Consider the following 13,624-nt stretch of genomic DNA (forward strand, 5'->3'; position numbering starts at 1 on the left):
CTGTTCCAGACTTCAGGCACACGGCAGGCTAGCGTCGGATGCCTTTCTCCTCCATTGGGGGACCGGCCTCCTGTATGCTTATCCTCCCATACCTTTGGTGAGGAAGACCTTATTGAAGCTCAAGCAAGACCACGGCACCATGATTCTGATTGCGCCCTTTTGGACCCGTCAGATCTGGTTCCCTCTTCTTCTGGAGTTGTCCTCCGAAGAACCGTGGAGATTGGAGTGTTTTCCGACTCTCATTTCGCAGAACGACGGAGCGTTGCTGCACCCCAACCTTCAGTCTCTGGCTCTCACGGCCTGGATGTTGAGGGCGTAGACTTCGCTGCGTTGGGTCTGTCTGAGGGTGTCTCCCGTGTCTTGCTTGCCTCTAGGAAGGATTCCACTAAAAAGAGTTACTTTTTCAAGTGGAGGAGGTTTGTCGTTTGGTGTGAGAGCAGGGCCCTAGAACCTCGTTCTTGCCCTGCACAGAACCTGCTTGAATACCTTCTGCACTTATCAGAGTCTGGCCTCAAGACCAACTCAGTAAGGAATCACCTTAGTGCGATTAGTGCTTACCATTATCGTGTGGAAGGTAAAGCCATCTCTGGAGAGCCTTTAGTCGTTCGATTCATGAGAGGCTTGCTTTTGTCAAAGCCCCCTATCAAGCCTCCTGCAGTGTCATGGGATCTCAAAGTCGTCCTCACCCAGCTGATGAAACCTCCTTTTGAGCCACTGAATACCTGCCATCTGAAGTACTTGACCTGGAAGGTCATTTTCTTGGTGGCAGTTACTTCAGCTCGTAGGGTCAGTGAGCTTCAAGCCCTGGTAGCTCATGCTCCATATACCAAATTTCATCACAACAGAGTAGTGCTCCGCACCCACCCAAAGTTCCTGCCGAAGGTGGTGTCGGAGTTCCATCTTAACCAGTCAATTGTCTTGCCAAAATTTCTTCCCCAGGCCTCATACCCGCCCTGCTGAACGTCAGTTGCACACATTGGACTGCAAGAGAGCATTGGCCTTCTACTTGGAGCGGACACAGCCCCACAGACAGTCCGCCCAATTGTTTGTTTCTTTCGACCCTAACAGGCTAGGGGTCGCTGTCGGGAAACGCACCATCTCCAATTGGCTAGCAGATTGCATTTCCTTCACTTACGCCCAGGCTGGCTCTTGAGGGTCATGTCACGGCTCATAGTGTTAGAGCCATGGCAGCGTCAGTGGCCCACTTGAAGTCAGCCACTATTGAAGAGATTTGCAAGGCTGCGACGTGGTCATCTGTCCACACATTCACATCACATTACTGCCTCCAGCAGGATACCCGACGCGACAGTCGGTTCGGGCAGTCGGTGCTGCAGAATCTGTTTGGGGTTTAAATCCAACTCCACCCTCCAGGACCCGAATTTATTCTGGTCAGGCTGCACTCTCAGTTAGTTGTTCTTCGTAGGTCAATTTCTGTTATACCCTCGCCGTTGCGAGGTTAAATTGACCTGGGTTCTTGTTTTGAGTGAGCCTGAGAGCTAGGGATACCCCAGTCGTGAGAACAAGCAGCCTGCTTGTCCTCGGAGAAAGTGAATGATACATACCTGTAGCAGGTGTTCTCCGAGGACAGCAGGCTGATTGTTCTCACCTACCCTCCCTCCTCCCCTTTGGAGTTGCGTTTTCATCATTTTTGCTTGTCATTCAACTGGCGGGAACGGTCGCGCACGGGCGGGAAGACGGCCGCGCATCCGCGGTGGGCGTGCCCTGCGTGCGGACCGCCCGCGAAGCTTCTTCCGGTTGGTGGGGGCTGCCGCGGACGTCACCCAGTCGTGAGAACAATCAGCCTGCTGTCCTCGGAGAACACCTGCTACAGGTATGTATCATTCACTTCCTCTACCATGTACCAAATATGTTGGGAACTGCCAGTGGAAGGGTCGCTCCTGTCCAGAGAGTCCCTTTAATGACCACCAAACATAAGCATGATCTGAGACCCCATAGGGCCCTATTCCCGCATCCTGGACTCTAGAAAATAAAGAGCCAGATAAAAGCCAATAGTCTATGCGGGCCTGCAAAGAATGGGCTCTAGAAATGTGAGTATAATCTCTTTCAATCAGGTGGAGTAAACGCCACACATCTACCAAGCCTACTCAAGTTTCTCGCCTTTTAGGGTCTCTCCACGTGGTTCCCTCCAAAACAGTTTAACAAAAAAAAAAAGTCATGATAAATTTATAACCAACCAAAAGTTATGACAGGGTGCTAATTGCAATCGCACATTATCTCCATGAATCCGACCACTCGCTGTAAGCCATCCAATATCCTGCAGCTCATCTTCCTGCTTATGCTGTTCGCATCCACCGGCCACCACATTTAGTCAGCCGACCCCCGCTGCCCCACTATGTAGTTGTTCAGAAATTCCCGCGCTGCTTCGGGGGTCTCCAAAAAGGTCGCTTTGCCATCCGAAAAGACCTTCAAACGGGCTGGGTACAACAGTGCAAATTGTACCTGCTTCTGATGTAGAGCCGAGCATACGGGTGAGTACGCCTTCCGCAACTGTGAAACTCTGTTGGAAAAGTCTTGAAAACATAGGATAGAGTTATTCTCATATTTCAACGGGCCTTTCGCCCTAATCGCTTTCAAAATTTCCATCTTGTGCACGTAATTCAGTAGTTTAAAAATAACCACCCTGGCTTTAGCGTCGCCACTGCGCCTTGGGCCCAACCTGTGTGCCCGCTCAATCCTAAGTGGGCCAGCCATAGATCTTGTCTGGAGCCTAGCCTGAAGCCACTCCTCCAAAAACGGCCGCAGCACAGCATCTGTAATGGACTCAGGTAAGCCTACCAACCGAAGGTTTGCTCGTCTGGAGCAGCTTTCCAACTCGTCCAATTTATTTTCAAATTCCGTGACTCTTACACGAATCGCTGCTTTATCAGTGTCCTTTTGCGTCATTCAATCTTCCAAATCAGAGATTCTTTGGCATGAGGCAGTGAACTCGCCTTTGAGTGCTTCCATTGTACCATCTAGTTGTTCAAGCTTATCTGTAATCTTTTTAAATCTTTGATCCAACGATGTATTTAGCGCTTGGGTGACCTCTGATATGATTTCAGCCACCCATGCGGAGCTGACGGAACTTGGGCCGCCTTCATCTGTAGTCGCCATTTTGTGGGTTTCAGCTGCCTTCAGCCTCTCGCTTTGTTTTCGTTGTGCTTTGGCCACCATCCGCCCACGCTCTCCGATATTCCTCAGTTCACCTCCTGAGAATTATAATCGCCACAACAAAATGACGCTCGAGGTCCAATGTAAATTATTATAGGCCGTTCTTTCGGGCAAGGGATGGGAGCTCCTCTCCTCCACGTCTGCTATTCAGCATGGCATCACGTGACCTCGCCAAGAATTCATTTAATCTCCGCTATGGCCTTTTCTTTCCTGAGTGCCCCTTTTACTCCTCATTCACATAGCAGTCCAACTGATTGTTTTGCCTTCTTTATCAGTGCTTTGGGTTTAACTTGCCATTCCTTATACTGGCTCTTATTATTTTCAGTCAGGTCCTTCTGTTTTCTGAATGATTTTCTTTTAGCTCTAATAGCTTCCTTCATCTCACTTTTTAACCATGCCATCAGTTGTTTGGTCTTCCTTCCTCATTTTTTTTACTCCTGCCTCTGTGCTGCCATCATGAAAAATGACAGTGCCTGACCCTGTGTGATGCACCTTGGGAGCACCATGCAGGGGTCATTTTGCGAAAAATTCCCTTATTTGGCAGACAGACCACATACAGTGCATCCCAGAATGCACCACTTCTCTACAATGTCCCTGTAGGCCCTCTGTGTACCTCTGTCTCCCTCAGCTCCTCCAAGTCTGTAACTGTAGCCTCAAGAGAATGGACCTTTTTTCTGCAAGTTATGCCTTTCTAAACAGCCTAGCATCCCTCTGGCTGTGGCCACCGCCTTGTAACACTTCAGATCCTCAGATATGATCACCCCAAGGTCCCTCTCCCTGTGCATATCAGCCTCTCATCACCTAGCACATACAGCTCCCTTGGATTTCTATTCCCTAAGTTCATCACTCTGCACTTCTTTGCATTGAATTTTAATTGCCAAACATTAGACCATTCTTCTAACTTTTGCAGATCATTTCTCATATTTTCCACTCTCTCCAGGGTGTCCACTCTGTTACAGATCTTGGTGTCATCCACAAAATGGGAAATCTTGCCTTCTAGCCCTTCAGTGATATTGCTCATGAATATATTGAACAGAATCGACCCCAGCACCAATCCTTGAGGCACTCCCACTACTCACCTTTCCTTCCTCTGAGTGAATTCCATTAGCCACCATCCTCTGGCGTCTTTCTGTCAACCAGTTCCTAATCCAATTCACTACTTTGGGTCCTAACTTCAGCCTGTTAAGTTTATTCAAGAGCCTCCTATGAAGAACCGTGTCAAAGGCTTTGGTGAAATCTATGTACATTACATCTAGCGTATGTCCAGATTTGTTTGGTACAATTTACTTTTGGTAAAGCCATGTTGTCTCGAATCTTGTAATCTATTGAATTCCAGGAAATCCGTTATCGTTTCCTTCAGCAATACTTCCATTACTTTTCCAATAACTAAAGTGAGGCTTACCGGCCTGTAGTTTCCAGCTTCTTCTCAGTCACCACTTTTGTGAAGAGGAACCACATCCGCTCTTCTCCAGTCCCATGGAACCTTTTCTGTCTCTAAGGATGTATTAAATAAATCTTAAAAGGACCCACCAGAACATCTGAGCTCCCTCACTATCCTGGTATGGATCCTGTCTGGTCCCATGGCTTTGTCCACCTTCAAATTTTCAAGTTGTTAAGAAACACTTTCTTCTGTGAACACTGCTATATCCATTCTCATATGTACCTTTGCCAGCCAATCGTGGTCCTTCTCCAGGATTTTCTTCCATGAATACAGAACAGAAGTATTTGTTTCCTCATGATTCTCCACATAGCAGTTCACAGCATCTTTCAGTCTTAAAATTCAATTTTCAGCCTTCCTTCTTTCACTAATATACCTGAAAAAATTCTTGTCTCCCCTCCTTAGATTTCTAGCCATTTGTTCTTCCACTTGCGCTTTCACCAGACATATCTCTCTTGGCTTCTTTCAGATTCCTCTCAGTGTTCCTCTTCTTGAGTTTTTCTTTATTTCATGAACACCAACTCTTTTGCTTTTATTTTCTCATATCTGTTTCCTTTCTCTTGTTTTTTATTTACTTTCCTCATTTATTTATTTATTTTATTTATTTGTTACATTTGTATCCCACATTTTCCCACCTATTTACAGGCTCAATGTGGCTTACATAGTACCAGAGAGGCGATTGCAGACTCCGGTTTAAACAAATACATAGTGAAGTTGTGGTAAGATAACGTTCATGTGGTATAGCCACATAAGGGAATCGTACTCGGAAGGGTTGTGTTATGTCCATTTCTTTCTTTCTTTTTTTGTTGTTGTTGCAGAGATCAGGCATTTATGTTGGATTGGTAGGGTATGCCTTTTTAAACAGGTAAGTTGTTACTGTTCTCAGTAAGTGTAGATGGTCGTATGTGGTTTTCAAGGCTTTTCGTAGTGCATTCCACAGTTGTGTGCTTATGTAGGAAAAACTGGATGCATAAGTTGATTTGTATTTGATTCCTTTGCAGCTTGGGTAGTGCAGGTTTAGGTACATTCATGATGATTCAAATGTGTTTCTAGTTGGTAGGTCGATCAAGTCTGTCATGTATCTCGTGCTTCACCATAGATCAGTGATGGCGAACCTATGGCATGCGTGCCAGAGAGGGCACGCAGAGCCCTCTCTGTTGGCACGCGCGCCGCCCGTCGCCTCAGCCCGTTCCAGCCCTCCCTCCCACCCACCCGGCGTCAAGCATTCCTTCCTCCCTCCCACCCGGCACCAGCCCGCCCGGCCTCCATCCCTCCCTCCGAGTAGGAAATTTAAAAGTCTTCCCTTGTTGCTGTTAACGCCGCGTCAGCAATAGCAGCGAAAAGCGTGTTGCTGGTTTGGCGCGCCTTCAGCCTTCTGTCTCTCAAGCTCTGGTCCCGCCCTAACAGGAAATGAGGGCCACCTTAAGGGAAGACTTTTAAATTTCGTGCTCGAATGGAGGCCGGGCGGGCTGGTGCCGGGAGGGAGGGAGGAAGGAATGCTTGACGCCGGGTGGGAGGGAGGGTGGCCTGCTGCCGGGTGGGTGGGAGTGAGGCCTGGTGCTGGGTGGGAGTGAGGCAGGCCTGGTGGGAGTGTGGATGGCCTGGTGCTGGGTGGGAGGGAGGCCTGGAGGCCTAGTGCTTGGTGGGTGGCAGGCCTGGTGCTTGGGTGGGAGTGCAGCAGGCCTGGTGCTTGGGTGGGAGTGCTGGGTGGGTGGATGGCCTGGTACTGGCCTGGTGCTGGGTGGGAGGGAATGCTTGGTGGGTGGCAGGCCTGGTGCTGGGTGGCAGGCCTGGTGCTTGGGTGGGAGTGCTGGGTGGGTGGATGGCCTGGTGCAGGCTGGGTGCTGGGTGGCAGGCCTGGTGCTTGGTGGTGGGTGGCCTGGTGCTGGGTGGGAGGGAGGCTTGGTGCTGGGTGGGTGGCCTGGTGCTGGGTGGGTGGGAGTGCTGGGTGGCCTGGTGCTGGGAGGGAGGCCGGCCTGGTGCTGGGTGGGAGGGAGGCCTGCCACTGGGAGGGCAGGGGGGAGAGGAGGGTGGCTGGACATGGGCGGCTGGAGGGGAGAGGAGGGTGGCTGGACATGGGCGGCTGGAGGGGAGAGGAGGGTGGCTGGACATGGGCGGCTGGAGGGGAGGGCAGGGGAGAGAGGAGGATGGCTGGACATGGGTGGCTGGAGGGGAGAGGAGGGTGGCTGGACATTTGTGGCTGGAGGGGAGAGGAGGGTTGCTGGACATGGATGGAGGGCAAGAAATGAAGAAGAAAGGAGGAAAGTAAAGAAATAAATGGTAAGAAAGCCCTGGAAATGGAGTTAAGAGAACAGATAGAGCAGCAGAATCAGCGACTAGGACCAATATGGATAGAAAAACAAAATCACCAGACAACAAAGGTAGAAAAAATCATTTTATTTTCATTTTAGTGTTTGGAATATGTCCAATTTGAGAATTTACATCTGCTGTCTTATTTTGCACTGGGTATACTGGAGCTGTAACAACTTACAGAAATGATTTATAATGAAAGAAAATCATGTTATCTTTTCCTCCTATACTAGTATAATATTTTCAATGATGTCTGTTTATATGCGCCATGGCTGGTGTAAGGGGGTGTGGCTATCATAGGGGTGGAGTCATGTGACCCCGCCCATAATGAGTACCGGCACTTCGCGATAAATAATTAGATTTTGGGTTGCTGTTTGGGCACTCGGTCTCTGAAAGGTTCGCCATCATTGCCATAGATTATTTAAAGGTTGTTAGCCATATTTATAGCTTTTTTTCAGCCTGGACCACTATCTTTCCACTTCTCGTATGTCCTCCCATTCCATTAGCTCTCTCTTCCGGTACTCCCAGCATGCTTGAAACCCAGGACTTTGAGTCTTGAGTGACTGTAGCTGTTATATCAAACGAAACCATTTGATGGCCACTACTGCGCAGGTGGGTACCCACTTGGATATTAAACACATTTTCCCCATTTGTGAACATCAAATCCAGTGTTGCTCTTTCCCTTGTGGGTTCCGTCACCATTTATCTGAGTAGAGCACTTTGAAAGGCATCTATTATAGCTATGTCTTGCAAGGTTCCACGTTAGGAGTCACTGACCAAGAAAGGGATCTAGTTGTCGTCGTTGATGATACATTGAAACCTTCTGCTCAGTGTGCTGCTGCGGCTAAGAAAGCAAATAGAATGTTAGGTATTGTTAGGAAAGGAATGGAAAACAAAAATGAGAATGTTATAATGACTTTGTATCACTCTGTGGTGCAACTGCACCTCAAATATTGTGTTCAATTCTGGTCACCGCATCTCAAAAAAGATATAATGGAATTAGCAAAGGTGCAGAGAAGGACGACGAAAACGATTAAGGGGATGGGACAACTTCCCTATGAGGAAAGTCTAAAGTGGCTAGGGCTCTTCAGCTTGGAGAAAAGGCAGCTGAGGGGAGATATGATAGAGGTCTATAAAATAATGAGTGGAGTTGAACGGGTAGATGTGAAGCATCTGTTTACGCTTTCCAAAAATACTAGAACTAGGGGGCATGTGATGAAGTAGTAAGTTTAAAACGAATCGGAGAAAATGTTTTTTCACTCAACGTATAATTAAACTCTGGAATTCATTGCCAGAGAATGTGGTAAAGGCGATTAGTTTAGCAGAGATTTTAAAAAACGTTTGAACGACTTCCTAAAGGAAAAGTCCATAGACCATTATTAAATTGGACTTGGGGAAAATCCACTATTTCTAGGGATAAGCAGTATAAAATGTTTTGTACTTTTTTGGGATCTTGCCAGGTATTTGTGACCTGGATAGGCCACTGTTGGAAACAGGATGCTGGGCTTGATGGACCTTTGGTCTGTCCCAGTGTGGCAATACTTATGTACTTATGATATTCCACTTATTTCGGATTTCACAGATGGAAGTTTACAATCTGCATCTGAGAGGTTGAAATCTCCCAGCAACAATACCTCCCCTTTCTTTCCCAACTTTTGGATATCTGTAACCAGATCTTTATCTAGATGCTCCAATTATGTTGGAGGTCTGTAGACTACACCCATATGGACAGAGGTTCCATCTTCTCTTTTCAAGGTGATCCATATCGCTTCTTCCTTTTCCCAGGCCCCCTGTATTTCAGTAGCTTTGATATTGTTTCTCACATAAAGAGCTACTCCTCCACCTTTTCAACCATCTCTATCCTTTCTAAATAGATTATTGCCCAGTATGTGTTAGATTCGTGAGTCCTTGTGCCAAGTAGTACACCGATGCTTCCTGGAGAAGAGGAGGACCCAGGTCCTGACTCTTCGGTCAGGCAACCCTGAGGCTTCACCTACAGTGACCACCATTCCCCAGAGGTTGAGCCCCTAGGTGCAGGCGGCCGTCAGGACTTATGAGAACAGGCATAAAGAGTAGTCAGGGTATTCGCTGGGTCAGTAGGTGGGCAGCAGGCACAGAGAGTAGTTAGAGTACACTCTGGGTTGAGAGGAAGGCAACAGGCACGGAGGGTAGTCAGGGTACACACTGGGTCAATAGGCAGGCAGCAGGCACAGAGTAATCTAGATACACGCTGGGTCTCTTGCTTTTCTGTATGTTGCCCCATTCTCCTATGTACCTAAAACCTTCTTGATGACACCAGGCTTTGAGACACCTATTGGAGTTCTCAGTCACCTTAGAAATATAAAGTTCTGTGTTGTACTTAAATAATAGGAAATCTAGAACCTACTAATTCTAAGGTGACGAGCTTCAAAAGTAGAACATAAAATTCGATAGACTGACTATTCTTCATAGGGGCTAACCACTAGGCCACTCCTCCACTTTGACAGAAATCATAGCCAAATCATACTTAGAAATGTTGGGTCATATGCAGTGGTGTGCTGGTAAATTTTTAACAACAGGCTCTCTCCCTGGTCCACCTCGGTGCCCCCCCCCCTCCACCACTGCGCCCCCCCCCCCCCATCCACCTCTGCGCCCCCCCTAAAATTGCAGAGCTGGCTATAGCCGGGGGGGCAATGCATTACTCTCTCCAGGAAAAAAAAAATTAAATGATCCCAGGTTCCAATCTAATTCATGTTTAATATGGGATAAAATGCCATAAATAAGTAAATAAATATAAACTTTTAATGTTCAGCACCTGATTCTCAAAGTGGACATATTCCAAACACTATAATGAAAATAAAATTATTTTTTTTTACCTTTGTTGTCTGGTGACTTTGTTTCTCTGATCATGCTGGCCCAGTATCTGAATCTGCTGCTATCTGTCCTCTTAACTCCGTTTCCAGGGCTTCCTTTCCATTTATTTCTTTTCTTTCCTCCTTTCTTCTTCATTTCTGGTCCTCCGCAGACTTGACTGTACAGTGGACCCAGCTTCTGCCTATTTTCTCCATCCATGTGCAGTTTCTCTCCTCACTTCCTTTTCCCTCATCTAATCTCCTTCCTCTATCTTCCCTCCATGTCCAGCATTTCTTCTCTCTTCCTTCCCTCCGTCCATGTCCAGAATTTCTCTTGCCCTTCCTTCCATCCATGTCCTGAAACTCTCCTCTCTCCCCTGCCCCTCTCTACCCATCCATGCCCAGCATTTCTCTCCCCTGCCCCCCTCTACTCATCCATGCCCAGCAATTCTCTCCCCTGCCCATCCATGCCCAGCATTTCTCTCCCCTGCCCCCCTCTGCCCATCCATGCTCAGCATTTCTCTCCCCTGCCCCCCAATTCTGTCCCCTGCCCCCCTCTGCCCATCCATGCCCAGCAATTCTCTCCCCTGCCCCCCTCTACTCATCCATGCCCAGCATTTCTTTCCCCTGCCCCCCTCTGCCCTTCCATGCCCAGCATTTCTCTCCCCTGCCCCCTCTACTCATCCATGCCCAGCAATTCTATTCCCTCCCCTGCCCTCCCGCTCCCAAACACGTCCAACGATGTCCTTCGCCCCCACCCTCCCCTCTTGCTCCCATCCGTCAGTTTCTCTTACCTCCCTCAAAGCGTCGCTTATTTAAAGCGCTGCTGCCCGTCTTCAGCCTTCCCTGCTTGTTTCGGATGAGTTCTTCCCTCAGTCCCGCCTTCGCGGGAAAAGGAAATGACGTCAGAATGACGTCAGAAGGCGGGACTAAGGGAAGAACTCATCTGAAACAAGCAGGGAAGGCTTAAGACGGGCAGCAGCGCTTTAATAAGCGGCACTTTGAGGGAGGTAAGAGAAACTGACGGATAGGAGCGAGAGGGGAGGGTGGGGGCGAAGGACATCGTTGGACGTGTTTGGGAGCGGGAGGGGAGGTAAGCATGGCCTGTGATGGCGCCCTCCTGCCATGCTTACCTCCTGCAATGGAGCCGGCTTGCCCCCAACAACAACCGGCTCGCAAGAGCTGTCAAAATTTAACAAGCGGCTCTTGCGAGCCGGAGCGAGCCGGCTCCAGCACACCACTGGTCATATGGCCACTGCAATCTACATGGTGCCTTTTGATCATCTGAAAATAACACACAATCTCAATGGGATCTCAAGTTTCAGTGGAATTAACTTGCCCAGTCTTTATCCACCAGACTGCATAGTTCATTTCAGCTACAAAATATGCTGCAGTGATTACTATTTCATTCTGTCAGTGGATGCTTCAAACACTTATTCTCACGTCACAAAAGGGACAAGGATAAAGTCAATACCTGAAGTTCTGGGCCATTTTTTATGCCCTTTAAGTCATTGTCCATCTTCAAGGTCACTCAGTCTTTATTCAAACAGTCAAGTGGCCATATTTTAAATAGCAGCAAACTGCCTGCCACTACATTGTCTAGCAATGTGTGGTATAGCAATACCTTGGGATTGGCCTTTTGCTTTAGTCTTATCCCCAAATCCCATTCATAGCAAAGATGTTACACAAATTTCAACAGAAGCCAAACATGATGACTCTCATAGCACTTCACTGGCTTTTTTAAAACTTCAGACTTCCGATCTTTATACTTAATCACAGAAAACAAGGGCTGCAACTTTAATTCCAGCCTCAGAGCTGTAGCCCTCACAGCATGGAAATTGAGCAGTGCTTAGTTGCAGCAATTAGGTCTTCCGAAGCATGTTCAAAATATTTTAGTTGCTGGAAGGAATCCATCTACTAGATTTACCTTTGCCTTTAAATAGAAGAGGTTTTTCATCTGGTGCTCCACAATGGTCTAGACCCCGTTCACTATTCTGAAGTTATTTCAGACCACTTATCTTTGACTTCAGACTTCTTACATCAGAGTGCATCTTGGTTCTCTTTATGCTTATTGTGCTTGGATTGAGTGGCAATTTTTTTATCTAGAAAATAAATGAGCTTCAATCTCTAGTCACCTGTAAGCCTTTGCACTGTTTCATCATAACAGGATAATTCTACAAACTCATTCCAAGGTTTTTATGGGAAGTGGTAATGCCTTTTCAAATAAATGAGGAAATTGTACCTTCTGTTTTTTGCCCAAAGCCTCATAAGAATCTATGAGAGAGAGCCCTCTACACTCTGACCTATAAACAATCTTTTTTTTGTTACCTGAAAAGAACGGAATCTATCAGAAAATCTGTGCAACTTTGGCATTCCAGTCACAAAATGAACATTTGAAAATTGGCCTCATACATCCAATTCTGTTATGAACAAACATATTCTTACTCTAAAGAAAAATCTAATTTAGAGCTCTTCTGATGTATGCTTCATTGAATGCCATTTGTAAAGCAGCTGTCTGGTCCTTACTTCATACATTTGCATCACATTATTGCTTGGATCAATCTACCATAAGAGCTGTGCTGGCCAGTCTCTGTGTCATATTTGCAGTTGTTCTTTTTAATGTGCGTGTTGCTCCTGAATAATGACTCGCTTCTGTACCGACCTCAGCCCTGCTTGTTGACGGAAAAAGCATCGTTACCGCCTGTAACAAAGGTTTTCCATAGATAGCGAGATTGATCAGGCACACAATCCCTCCCACTTCTTTGAGAGTTGTTATTGATTCTTGAGTTATTGATCTGAGTTGATGAGGCGACAGGCTCATGAGACGGGATGAATATACTCAGAAAGTTACACCGAGTTCTGGGCTCTGGAAGAGCTGTTACTTCCTGGTGATGTCGCCTACTTGTGTGCCTGACCAGTCCATTTTACAGAAATCACCTGTTATTGGTGAGTACCAATGCTTTTTCACTTCGAGGATTGTACCTGTTGTGAGTTTTTCTTGGGCAGTTTTCAGCAGTTACTCTAGAACCAATAGGAGCTATATCTGTATTGCTGTTTCAGATAGATGCTCTTCACAAGCTTGTTCTTCATATGCAAGCAACTGGTTGTTCCCCCTTTCACCCTAACCCATCTCACAATACTGACTGACTTTTAACAGTAGTGATCAGCTCACACTAAGCTGCTTTTCTTGCTTCAACCAGTAAGTAGCAACTGCTACTCTTTCTCTTTCCCCCTTCTTTACTGCTGCCTGGGTTGTAATGGCTGCCCTTTAGAGTCTACCTAAACACAGCAAGTCCATGTGGGGAGCAGCAGTATTAAGAGTTTTGGTACAGATTCACAGTTAGTCTATTCTAGAAATTATAACTTAGTCTCCTGCGTGGTAATATTTAAATACTACTGACTCAGATATGTTTTGCCTTCCCAGCCATTAGCAATAAGACATTCCAAATTTGTTTACAGATATTAATGATCTTTTTCAGGTCAGCAAAGCTGCTTGTATCCTCACAACACAAACCTTAATGAAATTAGTGAAATCCAAAGAGGCAGCGGCAGCTGTGGATGTGAAAACGTGGCCAGTCATTATCGACACAGGTGATACCTTATCTCACCAAATATTTCCAGCAACTTCGGGATATGTTGATGTTGGAGAAACACTGTGGCCCATTACATTGTAGGCTTCTCATATGTGGACAGTTCTCGGGAGAATGTTTGCATATCACAGTCCTGAATCATTTATTTGTTTTGCATTGCATTCAAACTAATCTTTATAGGTGATGGGGAAGTGGTAGAACTAGAAGTCATGAATTAAGATTGCAGGGTGGGAGACTTAAGAGCAATGTCACAGACAGAGTGGTGGATGCCTGGAATGCCCTCT

The 13,624-nt window shown here is 46.8% G+C and overlaps 1 protein-coding gene across 3 annotated transcripts in view; it reads left to right on the plus strand.

The window, feature by feature from the left end:
* Positions 1-13,624, plus strand: part of DIP2B (disco interacting protein 2 homolog B) — a 596,277-nt gene that overhangs the window by 515,693 nt on the left and 66,960 nt on the right. For all 3 annotated transcript variants that reach the window (XM_030198260.1, XM_030198261.1, XM_030198262.1), the window contains one exon: positions 13,230-13,341. In XM_030198260.1, the coding sequence (XP_030054120.1) occupies positions 13,230-13,341 (112 nt within the window). The remainder of the gene's footprint in view (positions 1-13,229; positions 13,342-13,624) is intronic.

This window comes from Microcaecilia unicolor, chromosome 3 (genome assembly GCF_901765095.1).
Source record: "Microcaecilia unicolor chromosome 3, aMicUni1.1, whole genome shotgun sequence".
Lineage (NCBI taxonomy): Eukaryota > Metazoa > Chordata > Amphibia > Gymnophiona > Siphonopidae > Microcaecilia > Microcaecilia unicolor.